The 25,390-nt window shown below is 32.8% G+C and overlaps 3 protein-coding genes across 4 annotated transcripts; 1 reads left to right on the top strand and 2 right to left on the bottom strand.

Annotated features, from left to right (window-relative positions):
• Positions 1-1,377: 1,377 nt before the first annotated feature.
• On the bottom strand, positions 1,378-10,050 carry LOC137811897 (dynamin-related protein 3A-like). Its single transcript, XM_068613760.1, has 20 exons — positions 9,516-10,050; positions 9,127-9,409; positions 8,994-9,022; positions 8,805-8,906; positions 8,618-8,686; positions 8,485-8,544; positions 8,164-8,277; positions 7,989-8,037; positions 7,722-7,831; positions 7,538-7,630; positions 7,311-7,403; positions 7,094-7,231; positions 5,081-5,194; positions 4,869-4,964; positions 4,656-4,698; positions 4,359-4,504; positions 4,134-4,280; positions 2,627-2,679; positions 2,383-2,482; positions 1,378-1,800 (listed from the first exon to the last, which is right to left on the bottom strand). The coding sequence occupies exons 1-20, from the start codon at positions 9,843-9,845 to the stop codon at positions 1,573-1,575; spliced, it is 2,397 nt and encodes a 798-aa protein (XP_068469861.1). The 5' UTR covers positions 9,846-10,050; the 3' UTR covers positions 1,378-1,572.
• A 2,235-nt stretch (positions 10,051-12,285) lies between these two features.
• LOC137811896 (GATA transcription factor 19-like) lies at positions 12,286-19,524 on the bottom strand. Of its 2 annotated transcripts, XM_068613758.1 has the most exons (12): positions 18,910-19,524; positions 17,865-17,960; positions 17,647-17,780; positions 16,721-16,822; positions 16,485-16,599; positions 15,735-15,791; positions 14,428-14,469; positions 13,719-13,787; positions 13,313-13,381; positions 12,856-12,936; positions 12,680-12,751; positions 12,286-12,560 (listed from the first exon to the last, which is right to left on the bottom strand). In XM_068613758.1, the coding sequence occupies exons 1-12, from the start codon at positions 19,111-19,113 to the stop codon at positions 12,519-12,521; spliced, it is 1,083 nt and encodes a 360-aa protein (XP_068469859.1). In that variant the 5' UTR covers positions 19,114-19,524; the 3' UTR covers positions 12,286-12,518. The 2 variants fall into 2 exon arrangements, with proteins under 2 accessions (XP_068469859.1, XP_068469860.1); XM_068613759.1 differs by lacking the exon at positions 14,428-14,469 and having other exon boundaries at positions 18,910-19,446.
• Positions 19,525-23,771: 4,247 nt separating this feature from the next.
• LOC137811895 (costars family protein) lies at positions 23,772-25,372 on the top strand. The gene is made up of 2 exons (XM_068613757.1): positions 23,772-23,956; positions 24,994-25,372. Exons 1-2 carry the CDS (start codon positions 23,876-23,878, stop codon positions 25,174-25,176), a joined length of 264 nt encoding a protein of 87 aa, XP_068469858.1. The 5' UTR covers positions 23,772-23,875; the 3' UTR covers positions 25,177-25,372.
• Positions 25,373-25,390: the final 18 nt, after the last annotated feature.

Here is a 25,390-nt window from a genome sequence, read left to right as displayed (position 1 = left end):
TTCAACAATTTGTGTATGTGTGATAGGTACTAATAGGTTGTTGTCGTATTCAGCCACATGTATGACTAACTAAGGGATGCATACTTTACAAAGACAAAATAGTTGGATAGTTATGTGACACTTTTATGGATAAATAATATACATTATTTGTATAACAAATTTATAGTCATTCAAATATATGAATTGTTCAAATTGTAACAAGATTGAATATATGAACTTTTCAGTGATGAGAAAGAGGAATATGAATTCCATGTCTCAAGATGTTCACCTTCAATCAATATGATATGTGATCGAAGGCCATATATGCATAATTGGCATTGTGCACTTTCAGTTAGATGACATCATTCATGTTGGTGTGAGAATTCTAATAAGTTGTTTGAGTTAATATCTATGTTCTCAAGATACGCTTTTTGCCTTGAAATACAAGTATGAGGAGACGGTTGAACACCTTATTACAGGTGCAACACTAACTACACAATCATCTACATGTATATTCAAATATATAGAATGATTCAAATATATGTCACATTCATACATACATCATGAGAACAAAAGAAAATTGATCGTTTGTATCACTACATCATAAGCTACATAATCCCGATGATAATACACATGAACCTGTTTATCGAATAAATAATTTATCTAATTTTATTTATTATTTATTTTAATATATTCAATAACTATGTCATTTTAGTATTCATAAGTATTATCGAAATCCTACAATGTATATTAACTATAAACATATTTTTTTAAGATCCTACAATGTATATTAACTGTAAACATATTTTTTTGAAGATACTTTGCATGAAAGACAATCTAAAGTGCACTACAACTAATTCGTAACATCACAAATGATGAAGACCAACACATCCCCATGTTGTATACAAGAAAGTTCTTTGATATTTTATTATATACTTAGTTTTTCCATTCTTTAAGTTAAAAAATATATTGTATATAAACTTTAATTTATGAGAATATTGTACTTATTGTTATTATTAATTTATGAAAATATTATTATTAATAAAATCAATTTTATATTACAAAATAATTTTTGTATGAAAAATAATTATAATTATGTATTAAAAATCTATTTTGTTTTAAAAAAACATAAAATTTGTATTAAGAAAATCAGTTTTGTATTACACAACTTAAAAGAGTAAATAAAAAATTTAAAAATTCATAAAATATACATTTTGGATTATTGATTGTATATTCCAGGTAGTCCAGATTAGTAAATCCAGAATATATATATTTGAAGAGTAAAATTGAAAATTTAATTTTTATGGAGGCTCAACGTCAATATACGAAGAATGGCCCTGTTATTCTTTACCGAGTCTTGTTAAAAAACGATAACGCTATATGAGAACAAAAGGGAACTTAAAAAAAAAATGCTCCAGCCAACACTGAGGAGCATTTTAATGGGAATAGTAATTGAATGCATTCCAGGAGAGTTCCAAACCTCAAAAATTGCATAAGCACAAACAAACTAATTAAAACACTGCGCCTAATATCTTGGACTGACAAGTATAATCAGGGAGTTCATTCATCATCTGACGTGTATGGCCCTCCATTTCAATTGGAATCCATATTCTCATGCCATGGTGATTGGAGTTCCCCAGAATGTGAAGACCTTATAGATTCTGTGTTCTTGGGAGAAGCTTCATAATAGTCTCCCGAACTGCCAGTAGAAGAAAGAGATGATGTTGGCAATCCACGAATTATAGGTAAGTCAGTAGCAGTTTCAGGCAAACCGTATCCCCTTTCAACTGTTTCAGCTTCAAGAGGTAGTTCGTCTAAGTCCTGTTGAAAAGGAAAGAGTATAATCAGAGACCAACCATATTTGCAACCAATGTAGATAAGCTCAAGGATTTCAAGATAAAATAAACAAATCTTTCGACAATATATACATCTGAATATCATGAGAAAGAAATTAATTCTGCTGCAATGATGGACCAAATGAATGCATGTTGACAGCATCGTGTTACAACCCTAGTGCATGCCAGCTTAATTATTCACAGAATCAAGGTTTCGAAGAGAAACTATAACAAAAAGCCAATTAACACATTTTTCCCAGGTGAAAAACATCAATAGCCAGCTACTAGGATCAAAGAGAACCAAATTGTTGCCCTTTGCAAATAAATAAATGTCAAGACTTCCTACTACAGAGTACAGACGACACACAAAATGGATCTGACCCCACGCATAAAGTGAGTTTTATAACCGAAGGCGGCCATTTTTTAGTAGACCGATGTGAGCACCAAAGATGCAGATGATCATTTCCACAGGTAATCACGTACAACAACCTTTAAAGGAGAACCAACTGTCATAAATAATACAGAACTTCAGTAGGACAATCCTGATTAAAGCATTATAAACACTCACTTTAAAAGCCTGTTGATAAGCTCGGAGAAGTTCTCGACAGTGTTTTCTTTTCTTGGCTATCTCATCGGGTTCCTGCAACATCTCTTCAAACAGATCCTCCCTGGTTTAAATGTAACATACATAGAACAATAAGCAAGCCACATCAGACAATATATATATATATATACACACACACACACACACACACACATATAAATTCCAGAAAAAAAATATGAATCAGTATGCTATAACCACAACACAATACCTGTAAAGTTTTTCAATAAAGACATTGTGCAGTTCTCTCTTTGTGTTGTTTACCTAGTTATGAAAAGCATGAACAATTTAAATATGCTCAAATTATAGATAATATAGTAAGATATAATGAATGTTAACAGTTAGAATATAAGAAAAGTTTCAGTGTCACAAATATCCTTGTTGTACAAACTATTTGTAGAGCATATCTTAAATAATAACTTAGAAGCAGTTTTCACATTTCATACATTTCCTTATTCGTTTCTTTATTTGATCAGTATCAAGACTTTAGTTGATAACACATTACAGTGGTAGAGCATTGCAGCACTGCCCGACTGCAATGGAAGAGACATCACATTGTACCTTTGCGAAATGGTGAAAATGACAAGAATTACCTAAAAATTACTGTCTGGCAGCCAAACTTCATGGTGGCAGTTATCCCTAGAAAATAATTGCTGACAGTTATGTGTTTGGATTATATCTAATAGTAGGGTGTGTAATTAGACAAATGTGTTGTTAGTTGTAGTTTGTGGGCAGAAAATACTGTGTAAGAAACTTTTGTAAATATGATGTGTCCCTATCAATTGGTGTTCTAGCACAGGTCCATCCCACATAGTTTCACTATCATCCCATGACCGTGTTCAGTAATTTGGTAAATTCTTGGTGTCAAGTTTGGCATGTTTGCAATGAGGATGAGCAGGAATAAAAAATTATCTACTATTATCCTATTTAAAAATCAGTTAGCAGTCTATTAACAATCAAAGCAGTGGTGACCTTTCTTGCCATCAATGATCATTTTGATGGTGTACTTTCTGACTTGTATTGGCTACAACTCACGTAAGTTTTATCTGTCCCTTAAGATGTCTAGCCCTGTCTTTTTGAGTACCAAAGATGCAATCAGGCCCCATCTCCAATCTTAAATGGAGTAGACCCACCTAAACTATCAGACTTTGTCATGTGTTACATTTTTAGTTTGCTATCTTTTCGGTGTGATTAATTGCAATGAGCTTAGAGGCTTAGTAAGCTTTAAATTGAGGGGAGTACAAAAAAACTAGAAAATATCTCGTAATACCATTAACATTAGCCAGTGAGAGAAAATCACAATAGAGGCTTGACACAACATCTATATACCCAAAACCTTGCAGTAGCGGAGACAACATTACATTTTTTGCTTATGAGACTAATCTGAAACTTCATCAATCACTTAAATTTCAAATAATTGATATCACTTCTATACATGAAAAAGAAACACCTGTGACCTGTGAGCATTAGGCAAAAATAACTAGTGGGTTTTAAAACTATCTGTCGCACTCTATTTCCAATGAGAGAAGATATGCATCAGATCTATGTATATTTTCATTTACTAAGATTACAGAGCAGATCAGGAAACGGAAATATATATATTTGCAACCACAAAAAAGCCATTCAATTTGAAAATTGAAAGCAGATTACTTGTCTTGTATGTGCAACATCTAATTAAAAAACGATTTTGCAAAGCCTAGAAAAAGAATATAACAAACCAAGAAGTGCATAATTGCTTTGGGGACAAGATCTTCAACATTCTTTCTGACAATGTCATAGTATGATTTCACAAGCAACTTTGTTACTGTGATTTCAACAGTTTCTGTATCTGAATTGCTCTCCAATGGCCTCAAGACAGAAGGGGGCTGCAAAAACCAAAGTACATAAATATATATATACCCACAGGACATATTGAACCAGCTAGCAAAGGTGTCAACCAATACCTCTCTCAAATGAATCAAAGAGAATGACTGCGCATTATGGACTGGTTCAGTATGTGGTTTACTAGCAGTATTTTCCTTTGTGGACACACGATTATAACCTGCACTAAAAAAGAGTGAAATCCCCCACCTAGATCCACCAATGGTTCCTGGGATAAAATATCATGCATTAAAGAATTTATAATGTATAATACAAATGACTGTGTTTGATACATCAAAGACACTTGATTGAAGACAACCAAGAAGAAAGCACATAATAAAATACATGCCTCAACAAACATTAAATAGAAAACAATTTACCAGATGCCACAACTTCCTCAACATCCGATGCAACACGAATACCCTGGTTTTTTTAAAGAAAAACTCCTTATAATGGTTGAAAAGAACAGAACAAGATAATAATAAAATATCCCTTGTTTTTAATTTCTCTGAAGTATTAACTGCAGTGAAATATACATGTATATGTATTAGAAAAAGTCTAGTCAACTACACAGGATAAAATTACATAAATACCTTATCAACCTCTACTCCATTTGCATGTCCTGCAAAAATAGATCGAGACTTCCCACTTTTATCAGAAGCTGGTCCCTTATCGGATTCCACCGCATCCTATTTGAAATTAAGAAGAGAATTTTAAAACAAAAAATAGAACAGCATCAACTAGTATTCACATCTAGCATGAAAAACAGAGCATATAATTGGATGAGAAGACATAATATGCACACCTTCACCCTAGAAACTGGTAAAGCAACTCTAGAAGACCTGGTCTGTTGCACTGCAGCTTCGATTGCCTTACTTCCACCAATAAAATTTGGGTGGGAAGTGTTTATGTAGTCCATCTGTAAATTGTAGTTTGAATAACAAATCATGAACAAGGAATTGAAGTTTCATTTGATAGATTGACGTCACTATTGACATTAATAAACAAAGTCTTAGTATGTTGAAAAAATATATAGTATAAGCATCCCTGGGATGACAATTAGCATAGTGAGTGATGCAATGACATAGCCAATTATATATATATATATGATAAATAAGTTAATAAATTAATCCATATATTTAAAACAATTTATGTATTTTATATTTTTAAACAATGTTCTCATAAAATAAAAGTATAAATTTTTTATATTTAATATTACAGGGTGAAAAGTATAATTTTTTGTATTTGTATATTTTAAAGATAATCAAATCCTTCAGTTTTTTGCTTAAAAAAATTCTTTAATTTTTTGCTTAAAAAAATTCTTTAATTTTTATATTTTAAAAGTTTAACTTTTAATCTTCATAATTTTATTTTGTTTACGTTTTAGTTAACATGCTAGCTATAAAATAAAATAAAATAAGAAATTAAATCACTTTATTAAAAGAACAAGGAAGATGAATTTAAAAACTTGAGAGATCACAAGAAAAGCACAATTTTCCCATAAATTATGGAAGATTTCATAGTATGCAGAGCTAAATTCCAACATTAGCTTTCAATGTAATTTAACATCAACAAGGTAGCAAATAACACAATATAGCAGCAGAGTGGCACAGTGCTGCCACAAGGCTTAAATTGTGGAGAATTTTTTGTCATGGTAGTTGCAGCCATGATGTGTGTGTGTCACTCTCTTTCAGAGGTAAAGACCCCATTTTTTACAACCACCTCTTAAAAACTGGATAACCTCACCCAGTTTGAAATGTGAGATTTACACTAGTTTATATATTATAATGTAGTCATATTTCTAGTTGATCTAGAATCTCCAACATACCTCACACAATAAGGACTAGCAATCTCAAGCATGAGACTATATATTTGAGGGTGATCCAACAATAACCCAATAACAAGTGGCACGATAGACTCAACAAATCTCATTAAAATAAGCTTTGATACCATCTTAGAAAGTAGCTTTTAAGGTTAACTCCATTTCATAAAATCAACTAAGTTTAACTCAATCTCATAAAATCAGCTTGTAATGTTATATTTGCTCCCACTCGTATATTATAATTTGGCCATATATCTAGTCAATGTTGGATCTTTAAAAATCCCCCTCCCAAAAAAAATTTGACCTATCAAACCTAATATTTTGGATATTTTGTGATTTGACCTCTTTTTACACCTGAAACATAGATAAAGGTTGTCTTAACACAACTTAAAGTTTGATGACCTCTGTTTGGATGAAAAATAGTAAGTATAACCTCTATTTCATTTGCAGCCACAGACCCAGCGTTTTCTGATTTTGATCAACCCAATATATTATTACAATATCACTACTTCTAGGTGTTTAGGAAGCTTGTTCATTGTTCTGCCTTTCGTCCTTCAATTTCTTCACATTAGGTATCATAAGATCCATAGCTCACAAGCGTTTGTTCTTTTTTATATTTTGGTGTGTTCTTTCTTCAAATTTCCCTAATTTGTCTGTCTTTATTCTTTTATCCACCTCCCTTGGTATAATTCCTCATTATTTTTGGTTCATTCTTATGTTCTTATTTCTCTTAAAAGTGTTGGTCATGTATCTGTAATCTTCATAATAGTGGTCATCCTGCTATCCTACAAAAGCATTTTGGGAGACAGCCACTCCGAAGTGACTAGGATAGATAACTATTATTTTTGTAGGATTTGTTTTGTGCAGCCAAGTTTAGACTCCATAACCCTAGCAGCCAACTACATTTTTCAGCATGTACTTAAAATAATTGCAATTGGCAGAGCAAGTAAACATTTCTACATAAAAAATTATCAAATAAATCAGATTTAAGTGTACCTCCATTTCTATGACGTGTGTTATCATAGTCTCTGAAGGTTGTAGGCCTTCTTGTAAAAAGCTCCCAATAACTTCATCCATGCACTTTCTCAAGAAAGGGAACCGCTGCAATTCAGTTACCATGCTGCGATGACTGATCTGAGAAGAGATTTTAATTTAGATTATGTCTGTATGGTATTGAAGCAAAGAAGCAGAATAGCAAGAGATAAAACCTTACTTTAACCAACTCATCGTATATAAACCTAGCGCACTGAAGACTTGGATCCAATAGCCGAGATATCTGCCTTCGCACAAGAACTTCAAATGGGACCTAATTACATGGAAATAATAGATAAAGATTTCTTTTCAGTTGGCCAAAAAATTACACATTTGATAGGATAAGAATATGGGTTCAACTATGAAAATATCATAATTGTGTTTGCATAAGAGCGTGACAAAACCTACCTCTGGAACAAAGAGTGCAGATTTAGGTCCAGTTGCATTCTGTATGGCTGTGCGAATATTGTCATCTGTCAAATCTTCACATGGATCCACCTCCTGTTAGATAACATTTAATTGCATTATAATAAGTCTGTGGAGCTAGCTATGAAGAAATGGCTGGAGCAACACGACCATTATATATGTATACCTCTAAGCTCCTCACAAAGATAGATTGAAAAATGTATTGAATTCGTGCACCCCCAAAGAGCTCGGATGTAAACATCCCCTCATTCTTTCCCTCTACCATGGAGGAGAATGCTGTTTTCAACAAGCAAAAAAATAATATGGCATGATCAAAATTGAAAGGTGTAGTTATAAGTGGAATACCAATGAACATATACGAAAAAAATGGAATTAATTAACAGATGTAAAAGTTGACGAGATAAGAAATCAGAAAATAGGGATAATTAAGTACCATCACAGTATTTTGAAAGAATATTGAGGATAAGAGCACCCTGTCCAGCCTATAGGAGATCAAGAATCAAGGATAAAATCAGGTAAATGGCCAGCAAGAGTAGAAACGAATCACTTTTTATTACAAAAAGTTATACAGTACAACTTTTAAGTTGGTAAGTCATAGGGACACATGCCTTGGACTCTGTGATTTCTCCATAGCTTGCATGTTCCTTCGCAAGAGTGACTAGGGAAGCGCTGATATGTGCTCTCAGCCCTGGTAATAAGGCCTTGATATGTTGCGCAAGAATCTGTAGGAGATATACAAGCAAATAGCATAAGACATGCTTAAGTACAGGAACTGGAATCCTATAAGAATTCATAATAATTAGAACTTCCAGGGAATTAGAACTTTTAAATGTATAAGGTAGCAGAAAAGGTAAATAAAGCCAGCATTTGAGATAAGTAAAATTAATATTAAAAGCCAATTTTTGTTTTCAACAGAGCAAATTCTTTACCTTGTTCAACTTCTTTGCCAATTGAGAAACACCACAACTATCTGCTAGGCCACTGTATATCTTGAATAACATAAATTAAATCAGTATATAGACGTGACAGGTTGAATAGTACATAGCAAAGGTAATTCATTACAGGACGACTGCGGAAAAACTTCTCTTCAGCAACAAGAGCATCCTTTATACTTCGGTTCATTAAAATGTCCTAATTTGATATGAAAACAAAAAAACTAAATTTCAGCATTGCATGTCAAACAACAGGCAAGTCAACCAATTCACAAGCGCATATTCATCAGCAATGACTTGGGAGGATAACACATTACCTCTTGACACCGATTCACAACACCCACATAACCAAGTCGTAGGGGAACAACTTTTCCTAGCAACAGATTTCGTGCATCAGTGCCTCTGTCCATGATATCCAACTAGAACCCAGCCAATACAGCACACCCCCACACTAGTCAGTGCACAGAAACTAACAGGCACAGCCACATTTATAGATTATACTATACCTTGGTGATGACACCAATCGTCCTGTTCCCTGCAATACAAAAGAAAGGCAAAAGAAAAAATTTCCAATCACCACCAACAGTCAAAGAGACACAAAATGATCATCACTTTAGGCTCAAGGAACAAAAAGGCCACCATCAGGATCGGCTATTGCCGCCATCTGAAGAGCATCTGAATTAGCCAAATCGGAGTTCGCCGGCGTAACCGCGAGAATAAGACAGGTTGGAGTTTTGATATAAGACATGATCATGGTTCTAATTCGAGCCTCGATATCTGAAGGCTGGTCACCAACGGGAACCTTGGTGAGGCCAGGGAGGTCCACGAGCGTGATGTCTAGAACATTCGGCGAAAAAATCTTCAGACGAATCTGTTTATCAGATACATCTTTATTCCCTCCAGCTTCCCTATCAGTTTCAGCCTACGCAAGAAAGGAAAAAAAAACACACACACAAACAAAACAGTGATACTTGAGTGATCCATTCTGGAAAAATCAAATTCGAATTCAATTGAAATTCAAAGTGAACCTGAATTTCGTAGCGAATTTGGGAGAAATCGTGGAACTTGCGGCCAGGCAAGTGGAGGAACTCGCCGAACTCGTCCTGAGAGGGTTTGACTTGAACAAGTTGGAGAACGAGGGGGCGGCGCGTGCAGATGTCATTGCCACGTGGGAGGAAGTCGCGGCCGACGAGGGCTTCGAGGACGCTGGACTTGCCGCTGCTCTGGCTGCCGACCACCGCCACCTGAGGGAGGTCGATGGCGGAGTGGCTCCCGACGCGGCTGAAAATGTCCTGAAGCCTGTTCACCAGCGAAATGACCGACGAACCCAGAGGAGAGGCGGCGGCGCTCGCCGCCATCGGCAGTAAGGGTTTCCAATATTGGAATACTAAGCAGCAACCTAACTAACCTTTGTGAGAGGGAAATAATGAGTTGTGAGCGGTGTTTGCAGGAGAGGTGAATTTTCTGGCCGATCAAGGTGGCGCCTGGGAAATCAAATGCTTCTATTTTTCACTTCATAGTATACATAATATTGAACAAAAAATTAAGGATTACAAAATGTACAAAAAAAATTAAAATGTAAGCATTAAAGAAAAAAAATTATAGAGAGGTGGTAGTATACATAATATTGAAAATGAAAAGAAAAATATATTATTGAAAGAAAATGATGTTGATTAAATTTGGGATGAAATCAATAAAATAATTGAGACATCTTAATAACCTTTGTAGTTGGGTTTAATCAATAATTTGGTTTGGTAGCAAATTCAATATATAGGAGTTAGTGTTCACTAGCAACCATTTCTTTTGATAATATTAACAAAACTATCTTTGTGTTTGAAATGTTGATCAATAGAATGAGAAAAGATAAGCACATCATCAATAAAAACAATGAAAAAATTTGAATAAGGATTGAAAATATCATTCATAATATTTTAAAATTTAGAAGGAGTATTTTTAATATCAAAGGACATTGCATTGCATTCCATTCATATTGTCCAAAAGAATAAGTGACTGTTATTTTATAACTATCTAGTTCTTGTATTTGGGTTTTCCAATAACCAAATTTCATATTGAATTTGGAAAAGATTTTGGCTAAATGTAGTTGATTGAGAATATATTTTGTATTGGGAATTGGATACCTTATCCATTGAACACCTTAAGTTTTGTTAATTGCTTGCTTGCTAAATCTAAAGTTTAAGCAAGTGAATCATATCTAATTAAAGATGCTCTTAGCTTGTACACAACTGCCCAACACATCCATTTTGAATTTTAATCCCTCGATGCGACATATAGCTACTAAATACTCAATTTAAGAAATTAAAACAATTTTTTAATTGTTTCGTATTTGAAATGTAATGTTTATTTAAAGTAAATTTAGTTTTGATCTTCTGATTTAATTCCTCAAATTTAGAGTAATTTTGGTTGTAATCCTCCAACTTAAATTTTTTTAGTCCATAATGAATTTGAAGGACTAAAGAGAGAAGAACATACATACTTTTTTAGTCCTTAAGATAAAGTTGAGAAACAAAATTTCATAAATTTAAGAAATTAAAAGCAACAAATTTTAAATTGAGAGACTAACATCAAAATTATTTCAAATTTAAGGAACTAAAAATAAATTAAAAATATTCAAATCATCTTTCTCCTAAATTTTGGGGGAAAGCATAATTGAATAAAACTGTGAGCACATAATTTTTATATGAGAGATCTAACTGTGGATGTTAGTTAAGCAAAGTGCAAGAGAAGCTCTACTTTCCCACCCAACCTATTCTTCATGGTATCAAAGTTACAAACTTACCTTTATTGTTTCATCCCCTCAGTATACGAGGCATTTTCTTCATGTATATTTTCTTTTCACACCCATACTTCTTAAAATATAAAAAATATCCTTTATTTTATTGATGTTTTTTATTTTAGAAAAAAATTCTGATTATAAATCTCATAAGATATTATAAATTGAGAATATATTTTGAATTCTATAATCTATAATAATTTTTTTTTTAAAAAATCATTATGAAAATTCAGAAGGTATATTCAGATGGTAGAACTCAGAAAGTATTTTTAAATTTAAAAATATCTTTGAAGATTATAGAATTCATAATGTATTTTTTAAAGAAAAAATAATTTTTTCCCCTCACATATGGGAAGCTATGGAGGTCCTGTAAGAAACAACCATATATGATTATTGGTTTCTTAGGCTGTGAAGGACGATGACATGTATTTCTGCAGTTCAACCTTTTGTTTATTTTGAATCCCACGCAATTTTAAGTACAACACCAATGGGAAGCTGTCTCCTATGATATTTATAAAGTTTCTTGTCACATGTGAATAATTTGTTTACTTCTTTTCAAATTTTGCAAAATCCAATTCAAAATTAATAAAATATTATAAAAGCTAAACACAAAACTGAATACATTACAGAGATTAAAATAAAAACAAGAACCAAAATGTAAAAGAAAATTGTATAAAATCCATTTAGACCCAACAAACTTTTTACACTTATTATCTTAAAATAATCAAGTTGCTTAAAGCAATTAAAATGATGTAATACCATGAAGTGTACAACCAAAAATAAATTTTAAAAATTCACAGCCCAAAGACTTCCTTTTTTATTATTTCGCAGTGTTTAGCTTATTCTCATTTTTTATGTGCTCATTTCATGTGGACAAACGTAATGAGGTGTGAATCTTATGTAACTAGGAATTTGTTGAATGCTCATATTCAATCTCCCATCTAATTATACCTTTTATTTGCGTTACCACAAAAGAATACAAAATCAAAGTTGAATACCGCAGAAGGTAAAAAAAAAACTATTCACATTATATATAAACCAAATCTGGTCCCAAAGGGATTTACAGGAACTCATGTATGAGAATTGTAAGTCTACAATCATATAATTCACAGTGCTTCCAGAAATAGTTTGTCTATAAAACATAAACTATTCCTAGAAGTCCAATGTTAGTCGAAGCAGCAGTGCATATGCGTTTCCATTGGGAACAAACCTGCTGATTGAGGACAGAAATATCTCTTGTTCACAGCCAATATGTCCTCATGTTGGAATCATCGATGTCAACCTGTGTGTATCGTGAACTATTAGTAAAGCTAATATAGATAAAGGGTAGAGGAAGGATCGGATGGCTTAGCTCCTATATATTTCAGGAATGGTGACAAATCAATCAGCTTTAACATATACCTGTTCATCAAAACCTGCGGGAATCTCAAACTCGGTCCCAGAAGCATCAGCAAGATCCTCAAGAGTAGTATCCTGTAAATCATACCAATTGTCCAATGAGTTCCTATCATCTCAACACGACTTAACCATCTCAAAGGATACCTCTTGGTTGATTAGGGAAAGAAAAAGGAATACACCTGCCCATGCAGACTAAGAGCATGATTCTCCACTTGGATGGGCAAGTTGTCAGTAACTGATTCAGCAGTTCCGACGATAAACTGTAGATCATAAAATTAAATTGAAGGACAATATTCAAAAGCTGAAAAACTTTTAAGGTATATTCTTGAAATAATACCCCGAGTTCCAAAATCAAAATGTCATATAAGCTACAATAAACACACCAAAGGACTATGACATAAAAAAAATGTATCGTTATCCACACCAGACCTAAAACACAATTTTAGTAGGGACTAAACTAAAAGTTAATTAAGTTGTCAAATTTTGCATAATCTATTTAATGAAAGTAAATTGCATAATCTCATATAAGCAAATAGGACAAATTTCTTCATCATAGATTGAGCAAAATTGAGTTCCATTAAATTATATAGAAAATGTAAATAAATAAATTAAAGTGAACAGACAAATAGATAAAACCTGCTCATTTGTTTTCTCGGGTGACCGTCTGGAATCCATTTGCACAGGCTTTGTTTCATGAGGGCTTCCCTGATAAATTAAAAATAAAAATTACAAATCCACAGCCAAGGAAACAGTATTAGCATGAGGATCCATGTTTCGTCATGCAAACAGTACTCAAAAGTCAACTAATTGATAAATCAGCAAGCACAAATTTGAGAAAAAAAAAATCCCTGTATGGATCCTCAGAAAACAATATACTGATATTAAAAATATGAAGGGTTTTCATGCAGTTTTACAACCCTTTGTCAAAGTTTGGTAACAAGGAAGGAGACCACTAATGTCAAAAAGAGAGTTAAAGAAACAGTTATAGATAAACAAAATGAAGTTTTTATTAATTTGATAAAGAAAATTCCAACATAAATACCTCTTTGTCCTGCTTGGCACAAGAATGTTCTGCTTCTGCTTTTGAAGGCTTTATATCAGCTGAAGTATCCTTAGAATATAGACAATATTGTTAGATTTGAAATTCCAGCATCTTTTTGAGCAAAACTCATCTGAAAGTACAAATTTGAGACCACTAGGAGCAAAATTACAGAATAAATTATTTCTTCAGATTTTGAGCAAGTAGTCCTAACAAAAAAGAGTAGGGAATAGACACAAGCTATATATGCATAGCATTTATGTTGAATAATGTTGACTGCTGTCAAAATTTTCATGTTGTCATCTCCTAAAACCTCTAGTCATATTTAATCAACAATTATTTCTGAAAACAGTTGTATCAAAATAAGAATGTTTCTATATTTTACATATTATACAGCTGACCAACTAATAACAAATATTTACTTTAATGTGTATATAACTATGCATAAATAAAGTCTCCTCTAAACTTTGTCCTACCTAGCCATGAGCAACACATCCTTACTAAATACATATTTCCATTTGGATCATCTCATGCATGGCCACTTAATAGCTTTAATCATAGATTCTAAGTTTGTAATCATGAATAAACCCATTGTTCTAATCAAGATTCATCTAATTGGATTTATTTGGACCTTAAATGTTATTTCTATTAATTCTGTGTTTTGTAGTAGACTAATATTTCTTAGGATAGACGGTCTGAAGGAAGTTTCTACCTCTGCGAGAGAGCCGAATATGCGAAAGTTCAAATTGCTTCTCTGAATCAAAACAGAAAATGAAATATGAGGAGAAGAAGAATAAGAGAATAAAATCTATATTTCAGAAACAAAATTGAAAACAAATCATCTGCAAAAGATACAAAGAAACAAAATCCGAGAATTCAGGAAGGTTGGAAACTGAGAAAATGTGAATTTTTTTTTAACATAAACATATTTTCGAGATCCTTGGAACAGAAAAACCTATAAAAAGATACAAGCTTAAGGGAGAAATCATCAAGCTTCAGAGCTTGACAACAGCATTCGAAAAACAGAACATTAGAGTTTTCTTACTTTTTTATTTTCTTGCTATAATCCTTTTGTTTTGGCTATGTATGGAAGACTAAACTTCTTGAGGTTGATTCTCTTGTGATTTCACAATTCATTTTAAGTTTTCTGTTCAAGAAAGTTTTATTCTTAAATTCTTTGTATCAGATTGTGTTTTACCGTTGCTCTTGTTGAAATCTGGTTTCTATCAAAAGAATTGTCTTTCGAACCATTCTTGAGGATTCATTTCTTTTCTTTAATTGGAGTTTTTGGTTAATTCATTTAGTCTTAATCAATCTCTTGTTTGCTTAATTCAAGAGGTAGAAGATCGACACTTACAAGTAGAAGTTGGAACTAGTGAAATAATGAATACATCAATGAACGCTTGTTTTGTTGATAAGATTTTGTTGAATTTGATTGACACTTGTTTGATTTTGACATTGTGTGAGGTGAGGATTGAAAAAGTGAAAATCATAAAAAAAATCAATGATGAATTCATTGTCGAATAAACCTGAGAGTCAACCTACTTCCTTTTAATGTCTTATTATCTCTACTTTATTTTTCTGCACAACAATCTCAACCCCCTTTTATTTTATTGTTATTGTGGCTTGTAGATTGATTATAAACATTGTTTGACTGATTTCACTATGAGATTTGTTGAGGGTCGTGACCTTATCTATACTATCATCTCTTTGGTGTTAGATAGTCTAACACTGGTTAGACGGTCTAGCATTGGTTAGAAGATCTACAATGAATATCATTTTAATTTGACAGCAAAAACTACAATCTTGCTTTTAGACGGTCTAGCAAGTGCCCAATAGGATCCAGTTCCATCTTGCTTTTAACACAAAGAGGACTTGAGTGTTTTTAAAAGTGTGACATAGACAATGCCCTGGAGGAATTTGTCTATCCATTTTGTGGTAAAGCATTAAGACAATATATTTAAATATTGGTGATTTATAGTGGGAGAAAGTATGACAATAAGAAAAATAAAAAAATACCAGTTCATTTTGTTCAAAAGCAATCCTTCCTGCTTTGGTCAGATCTCTCAAAGTTCCCTTCAAATCAATAAAGCATGAAAATGAAGATCAGTACTTGGGTAGATGGAAACATGAAGTTGTTCAAGTTGATACGGTAATAAACTATCCTCTCATGGCCACAACAATCCAGACATGCAAAATAACCATCATTCTCAAAATTCCAGGACTACTATTAACAATGAGTTGATAACTGCAATAGATAAAATGGATGTTGAATATAGACAGAACATTGTTATTCTTCTTGCTGAAACAGAAAAACTATGCATCCTATAAATAAGTATTCTTCAGGTTGACACAGAAACCTTACTTTCAAATTATAATTCATAAATAGTTATCACTTGTCCGAGATGCCAAAAAGGTAGTATTGCTTTTGAATTTTCCTTTTATTTTATCCGACAATGATACAAAATATGACCTTAAAGAACCCATAAACTGATAATCACATTTGGAATGATTAACAAATCACTAGAGATGAAAGTCTAGGCATTAAGAGCAGACAAAAGGTTAAAAAGAAATCTTGTTAAAATATTGGTTTACTAACATTTGAGGTAATACCAGTTAACACAGTATTTAAGACATGGCCATCAGTTAGTCTAAAATAAAGTTACAAAAGGGAGACCGATATATCATATATGATTCTGGAAAGCAACACTTGCAACAATCAATGGCAAAAAATGAGTCCCAAGCTAAGCTAAAACATATATTAATTACCTTATTAGCCCACATAAGTCCACAGGCATTGCATAGTGATCTTGGACCTGCTGGTCCCCGACGCATGGCTGGAGTAGACTTCTCACTAATTCCACAATGTTGGCATCTACGTTCACTTAACAATGGCAGAGATGCAACACAACAAATAATCATATTAGAACTAATCAATGAATGATTAAGAATAAAAGTTATTGCATTCATCTCTTTTTAACAAAAGGTACAACTATGAAACTCACTTATATTCTGGGTCAGGAGTACCATTGCTTGAATCCCAATTTTCAGCATGAGATTTGTAATCCTCCTTCAGTGATGCAAATTGTCCATTCTTACGATGCATCCTATTAGATAACCAACCAAATATTGTCAATCCCAAGTAAATCGGACTAAATCATCTAAAAGACAAACAAAACAATCCCAAGAAAATCAGCCTAAACCAGAGAACAAAGCATTAAAGTATGTCAAAAGTAAAAATCTAATTCTTAGTCTGAAAGCTAATGCTTTTACAAGACAGAGACATCATAATAAAATGTCAATCACCAATGTACATAAATGGTTGCATATGCGCACAGGCATCGGTGTGAATGTTACCTGTGAAGCACATATATGAACCAGGTATTTACTCAATATCAGGTCAGCTCAAAATTTGTGTTTAACCAAAAAACCCTTTAACAAATAGAATAACTATAAATAAACTTCTAAGGTTATCAGAAGCTAATCTTATAAATTACATTATTGGTGGGATTTTATGAGTACAATGAAGTTTTGTATAATCACATTATTGGTTTTTAAACTTCACTTGAAATCTTTAGTTCATCTTGTTAATAAAAGGGATTCAAAATTAGTGGGCAACAATAATGTTAAGATCAAAGAAAAGAGAAAAGATGACGGTGAGAAACTCATTGACATCAAAATGAACTAAATTATATCACGTGTAAATCACCTGGGAAAGATAAGCTTCTAGAATAAGAGATGATAATACAATTTAAGTATTTTTCATCGTAGGGGAAAGTAATTCACTATAATAACGAAATATGTACTTTTCAACACTTTATAAATGTATGTACAGCAATTCAAAACATAAAATGAAGAAGTGTGAAACAAGAGAGTCAATAATTTTGGGGGAAAAAAAATATGGCTCTGCTTCCCAACTACCCTCACCTACCTCTGGGCTACCTCTTTACGGCATGAGTATCGGATTTTCTTTTCAAAACATCTCTCTTTTCGTTTTTCACGAAACCTAACGAGAGATGCAATTCTTCGGGAAAGCTTCGAACATCGGGAAGGATCATTGATTTCCTGTCATATAATAACAATTTTTAGAACACTTTAAACAGTTAGAGAAAAATATATAAAAGAGAAAAACAATTTCTGAAGACATACCCTAATGTCTTGACTGTTTTGCTGCAACAAAAAGTTTGAGGTGGGGACGGTATTGGGCATCTCCTGCCCTCCCAACAGTAATAATACAGCCTGCACCTGTATTTCAGGCAAAAAAAGACATTATCAAACTTTTTAAAATTGTCCAATCATTTTATAGAAGTGGAGCAAATATGCACAAGTAGAGCACTTTTATTATAATTAATCTAGAGTCACATCCAATCCAATGGAATAATCTAAGTGGTGACAAGTGATCACTTGTGGTCATCTCAAAAGTTTGAAACCCACATTGAAGTTGGAGCATAGATGCCAGTCAGATATCAGAAAATCATCAATTTTTCGTAATCAAACAATTAAAACCAATTAATGGGTCAATACAATGCAGAAAGGAGAAGCCAGAAACAACACTGTAATGAACATAAATGAACAAAGTGTGAAACAGGAAATTGAAAATACAGCTATCAGAGAACAGATGTCAAACAACCAGCATGACAACAATCAGGAACAGCTCAAAGTTAAAAATAACCAATTTGCATTTGAATGATTATGTCTGGAAGGGAAATAGCAGTAGATATAACTTTCTGTTATAGAAAGAGAGAGAAGAAATGAATGTGTTGAACCACTCCTCTTGAGATTCTTCTCTTGGCTTCTCTGATAATGTCTTCTATGTTATGCATGACAATATCGGAGCATTACCAATAATACAATTACAGAAATTTCATTACACGAAAACCTATTCCTTTCAGTTGTTTTTTTATACCCTTACAAACACGGAAACCTAGAAAAGCAAAAAAACTACAATCTACAAGCCCATAACTATATTGAGAAATCTCTCTACTTACCCTATGCAAAAACCTTAAACCATTTCAATAACCACTGCTTGGGCCACCTTCTGCAACAATTTTTGTTTTCTTTTAATTTTTCCCTCAAAGGATCCCTCAAACCAAATTCAAACACTTCAATCTGGACAGAGTGCCAACTCTCCACACTAATAGAGACAAGGTGTTGTTCTAATTAAATAAAAAAGCTGTGAGTGAATAGAAGGAACCTTTTGTGGAGTAACAGCAGGGAAAACATAGACCTCGCCCTCAAAGGAAATGGTAAGTTCACTGGTTCTGGTGTGCAAAACAGAAGAAGCATGGACAGGCGGACAAGTTGCAGCTTCTTCCCCTTCATCGGAACCATTGGCGTAACTGAGGACATCCACCTGCGGCTCTTCCCCGTTTTGGCATCGATTATTCACCATATCCATTCCTGGAGCATCACTTGCAGAAAATTTTGAAAACCCGTTTGAAATTTTAGGGAAGAAACCCTAAAAGGAGAGAAAGAAGAAGAAGAAGAGTGGGGTTGAGAGAGAATAGAGAGAAGGAAGAATTGGAAGGAAAGGGAGAGAGTGTGGAAAGGAAAAAAAAAAATTGAAAAATATTAGAAATGGAAATTATTGATTGAGTGATGTTTTGTATACCAAACACATCACAACCCAGACAAGCAAAGAGTCAAGAGCAGACTGCTGCTGAAACAAAAAAAACACACACACACACACACCAACTTCATAAATTTCATCATCCATTTTCAGATTCTGTGTGTTTATTTTCTGCTATTACATGGCTTTATGTTGTGTGGGCACATAACAATTTGAAGTTAGAGCAACCATCCAAACAATACTTCTTGGTCTCAGTATAATTTTTTTAAATAAAATTTTGAATTCATTTATGCATCTGATTTTTTTTTCATATTTCTACAAATTGTTAAAAAAAATTAGAGGTAACAAAATTAATTTAAACAATTAAGAAAAAATGTAAATTAGATGTGAAAAGAAAAAGTTAAAATTAGAAAACCAAATCTCATATAAGTTTGATTATAGGTAAAATTCTGACAAAACAAAATTAAGTCTTGGGATAGAATAAAGAAAAAAAATAGTTTTAAATATTTGTAGAAAAATTTAAAAAATAATTCATTTTTTAAATTTAGTAAAAACAGGTATACAATATTTTTTTAGAGCTTCTATATGTGGTATTAGAAAAATTAAATAAGTGATTCTTAGTAAGAGAAAATCTTTAATTTCATCTCTTAAAAAGAATAAGGATGCATCTGACATATTGTTAATCTTATTTTTTTTTTATTTTATCGTAAATTAACTGTTTAAATTAATGAGTGATAGAATCACTTAATTTTTCTTTTAAAAAATTTGCTAATTAATGGGTCACCCTTCAAACAAAACAAAGTGTTAGAAAACCTGAACAAAAAATATTCCAATTTACATTTTGATAGTGTGCATGTTTGTGCTCCTTATCATTTAGCTAAGTAGCTAGCGTAACCTTCCTTTTTCACTTAGTAAGTCCAGCAGTGAACATATTTTTTATCTCACTTCTATACATGTACACAAATATATTTTTTTATTATGGTTGATGATTATAGTAGATATACATGGATATACTTGATGAAAAGTAAGAGTGATACCAAAGATTTTTTGCAAAATTTCTTCATTCTTGTTAAGAACCAATACAATAAATGGAAAAGAATTTTGCTGGCAAGAGCTTTATGATTCACATGGTATCCCAAAATCTTTTGGTCTTATGCTATCATGCATTATGTACATTTAATTAATCGTTTACCTTCTCCTGTTATACAAAATAATTCTCCATATGAATTGTTGCATAATCGCATACCGATATCTCTTATATAAAGGTTTTCGTATGTCTTTGCTTTGCTTCCACCCTTGAACAGAACAGACGCAAGCTTGATACAAGAGCCCAAAAATGTATTTTTCTGGGCTATAAACAAAGAATTAAGGGCTATGTGGTCCTAGATATTCATACTAGGGAGATTTTTGTATCCAGGAATGTAGTGTTTTATGAAACATTATTTTGCAACTTGGAGGAAAAAGATGATAAGACAACCTTACAAGGAGATAATGAATGCATGGATCTTTTTGGGGACGTTCCAGTACAAGAAAAGCCTAAGGAACACACTAAAACGGAAGAATATGTTGAAGTGGAGGAACCAAGACGGTCCACTAGAGTAAAAAAAGCACCAACTTTTTTGCAAGATTACCACCATCAAATCATCGGAACTTCAAATGCTGGGAGTTCTGAAGAAAATAAAGTGGTACGATATCCCCTTCCCTCAGTCTTATCTTACAAAGGTCTTTATGAAAAACAACTGAAATATATCATGTCTATTTCTTCAGAAAACGAGCCAAAATGTTATGAATAAGCAAAACTCTTTCCTGAATGGATGAAGACTATGAAGGAAGAAATAAAAGCTCTTGGGACCAATAAAACATGGGAAGTCACAGATCTACCTCCAAACAAAGTTGTTATCGGTTGCAAGTGGGTGTACAAAATTAAACAGAGAGCAAATGGAGAGATAGAGAGATATAAAGTGAGGCTCGTGGCTAAAGGATACACTCAACATGAAGGAATAGATTACACGGAAACATATTCACCCGTGGCAAGGCTCACTACTGTTAGAGTCATCCTTGTTGTTGTTGCCGCTTTTGATTGGCACCTTTAGCAACTCGATGTAAACGACGCATTTCTGCATGGACATTTACAAGAAGAGGTCTACATGGAATTACCACCCATAATAAATACTGATAAGCCACATCAAGTTTGTCGCTTAACCAAATCTCTATATGGGCTGAAACAGGCAAGTAAACAATGGTATGACAAACTCAATACCTATCTCTACACCATCAATTTCAATCAATCCAAGGTTGATAACTCCCTTTTTGTAAAGAAAACAAAAACATCCTTTATAGCCCTTCTTGTATACGTAAATGACATTTTGATTACTAGAAATAACATAAATGAAATTAATGAGGTTAAGAGTTCGCTGAATTCTATTTTCAAAATAAAGGATCTCGGTCAACTGAAGTTTTTCTTAGGCTTAGAGATTGCTAGAACCAAAAGTGATATCCACATTTGTCAAAAGAAAGTATGCTCTCGAGATCTTGTCTGATGCAGGTATGCTGAGCGTCAAACCTGTTAGCACCCCTATGATCAAGAAGAATGAGAACCTTTTCATTCAGAATGCACCAATGCATGACAGAAATACATATCGTAGAGTCATTGGAAGACTGCTATACTTAGTTAATACCCGACCAGACATAAACTTTCCTGTATAGTTCCTTAGCCAATTTGTTGAAGCACCGACGAAACTGCACCATCAAGTTGTCCAAAGAATCCTCACATACATTAAAGGATTACTTGCACAAGGTATGTTCTATTCCAAAAATACTGATATTCAAATCAAAGCATTTTCTGACTCACACTAGGTTTCATGTGTTTTAACACGCCACTCTGCATCTTCCTTGGAGACTCATTAATTTCGTGGAAAACAAAGAAGCAGAATACTGTGTCAAGATCTTCGTCTGAAGCGAAATATAGAGCGCTCGCAACTATATGCTATGAAGTCCAATGGCTCACATTTTTACTTAAAGACCTGATATACCCATCAGCAAGACTGCAAGTCTCTACTATGACAGCCAATCCACTCGCCATATTGTCCAAAATCATAACTTCCACGAAAGAACCAAACATCTTGATATTGAATGTTATGTCGTAAGAGAAAAGATCCAGTAGGACCTCTTCCACTTGCTGCCCATCAGCATAAAGAATCAACCAGCTGATCTCCTTACAAAGACTCTTGATAAAGAAAAGTTTCATGATTTCATTTCCAAGCTTGGTGTTCGGTGTATCCATCCACCAACTTGAAGGGGTTTTTTTTTATATTTGAACCCTTTTGGGCCTTTGCTCTCTTTTGCTATACTAGGTCCATGGGTGTCCTACTCATATTTATATATATCTTCCTTGTTTAGATAGGCTGCATGTATAATGAATAACAGTAATAATCTTTTCCAAAGTTACTTTTTACATGTTCTCTCTCCTCTCATCTCTGATAGCATAGTCACCATACACCATACAGAAAACCAATACGGTCAAAGATGATTATAGCTCATTTTTTTTTATCTCCATGATGATATTTTAATTTTTCAGCAATTCCAAGTAGGTGTATACAATCATGCCCTAACACATCTAGGCAATTTAAGCAACAATACAATCCACCCATATACTTAAATACAAATATGAACAAATGTAATTTAATTAACTCCCTAAAGTAGTGTGCCCCCAAAAAGCAGCTTAAACCGAGGTGACAATGATTTCGATTCAAAGTATACAATCAACATCTCTTATTAATTTGATGAGTATCACATCTCTTTTCAAGTCTCGAGAAAAAAAGAGAATGAATTGAAATGTTAACTTACCTACATCAATATTGTAATTAATATATTTTGATGTATTCTTCTTCACATTCTTTTATTTTTATCAAGAAATATACTTTGTAATCAAAACAAATATCTTATCATACATATACTCTTAAATAGAATAAAAGAATTTTTTAGAGATAAATTTCTTATAAAATAAATAATGAGATTATTATAACCTATTTATAAACTTTACATTCTTTATCCACTAAAATTTACATCTTTAAAACACGGTCTTATAACGAAAAAGAATATATCACATGGTTTTTTTATTTTAAAAATGTCTATATTTTTTAACCATAGATATCTATATTTTTACCCATTTGTATTATATATAGTAATATAGTATACTTCTACATTTTATTCAATTAAAACTAGTTTTTATATGTTAGATTCACAATATAATATCTAATCCCACAAACTAAAAATAACATTTCATAAAATTAAAAAAAATAAAATCTTTCATTGGAGGATCAAAATAAATACTACTCCCAATTTGGGGAATAAAAAATTATTTAAGCAACTATATAATATACTATTCTACAATAGTAGGATATACATAATTGACTTATATATTTAATGTAAAAGTCAATAAATTTATACTCTTTACACTATTGAATGAAATTTTCATGTATCATATTATTTGCCTATTATTTATTCCTTGTGAAGGTATTCTAAGATAAGTGCGCTGAAAAACATCTCCTGGGGATATTTTCATTTTTTGGTGGAGGAAGATATTGTAACCATGAATGTTGAAGAAGAGGTTCAGCGGCTCAAGCAAGAAATCAAGAGGCTTGGCGAGGTCCAAGAAGATGGTTCTTACAAGGTCTATAACAAAATCTCATCTTTAAATCTTTTTTTATATTATTATGTTGCTATGAATCTACATTTATGGAATTTCAAGCTCTCAATTTCTTCATCACCTCTTCCTTATACACGCATAATAATATATGCTGTTGTTTACTTCATTCTTATAGATCTAGATCGTGAGTTTGTTAATGGGATCCTGGGTCTTTAACAAAATCGGATCTTAAATTTGTTCACAGGGATCTTAACTTTGTTAACAGGATCTCTCAAGAATTGGATTAAAAACTGAGGGTGAGATAGTTGAGTTCTGACCAACTTGCCTTTGATAAGTCAATTGAGTTTCGGTAACCTAGAAAGGTTCCTCTTTCCTTGGAAAAATTGTGATTCAAACCACCTCAGTGTTTTTTTGCATAGATTAGGATGAATGAAATGGGAAAGAACCATTCGATCCTTAGGAAAAAAAGGCCCTAGTAATTAATACCTGCTAATAATCAAATGAAACTTAAGCAACAACAATTGTTCTTCACTAGAAACAATTTTAGTTACCTATACCAAATACTCTTCAACCCCGAATGAGAGAAAAAAAGATATAAAACTAGAATATAAGTAATATGATAAAATGAGAAGAGAAATAAAACATGCTGGGGTGTTTAAAAAATACGGCTTCTTAATATATCATTACTATGTTGAAAATTACGAAGGTGAGATAGTATGTAGAACCCTTCTATACAAGGTTGATCTGCTCAGGGAAACAGAAGAATGCTCAACTTTTCAATGTGATTCATTGAAGTAACAAGTCAAAATTTGTGATCCAAGAGCATATGATCATCAGAATAAGTAAATTCTGGCTTTTATGTCCAAATTTTTGAAGGAGGCAGCACGTAAAATCGATTGCATTCATGGAAAATAAATGGTGAATTTACTTTCTGGTCAATGAGCATGAGTGCAATTTGTAATTATCATGTTTTAATCTTTAGGTGGAGAATTTTGCTTGTATGTTATACCCTTCTGAATAGCGCTCTCTTGATATTAACAAAAGCATCTTGTATTGTGAAGGTAACATTTGGAACACTATTTAACGATGATGAATGTGCAAATATATTTGAAGCACTTGTTGGAACACTAAGAGCAGCGAAAAAGAGAAAAGTATTGACATACGAAGGTGAGCTTCTGCTGCAAGGAGTCCATGATAACGTGGAAATCATTCTCAGTCCAGCCTCTGCTGCAGCAGAAACTTGAAACACCAACTTGTGTTTTATGATCCTTGTAATGCTATAATGCGTGCAATATATTTAAGCGTGTGGAGGAGACATCAGACATTATATCCTCGTATTACCATTTAGTCTGAGGTAAATGTTTAAAGCATATATCAAATGCTAAAACCAGGACTTGTGGATTGCAGTTTTTATGAAACGATGTTCTTCCTATTTTTGCACATTGTTAGTTCTTTTCG

The sequence above is a fragment of the Phaseolus vulgaris genome, chromosome 2 (assembly GCF_000499845.2).
Source record: "Phaseolus vulgaris cultivar G19833 chromosome 2, P. vulgaris v2.0, whole genome shotgun sequence".
Classification (NCBI taxonomy): domain Eukaryota; kingdom Viridiplantae; phylum Streptophyta; class Magnoliopsida; order Fabales; family Fabaceae; genus Phaseolus; species Phaseolus vulgaris.
The sequence above is the reverse complement of the archived record's forward strand: the minus strand, read 5'-3'. Positions and strand labels throughout refer to the sequence as shown.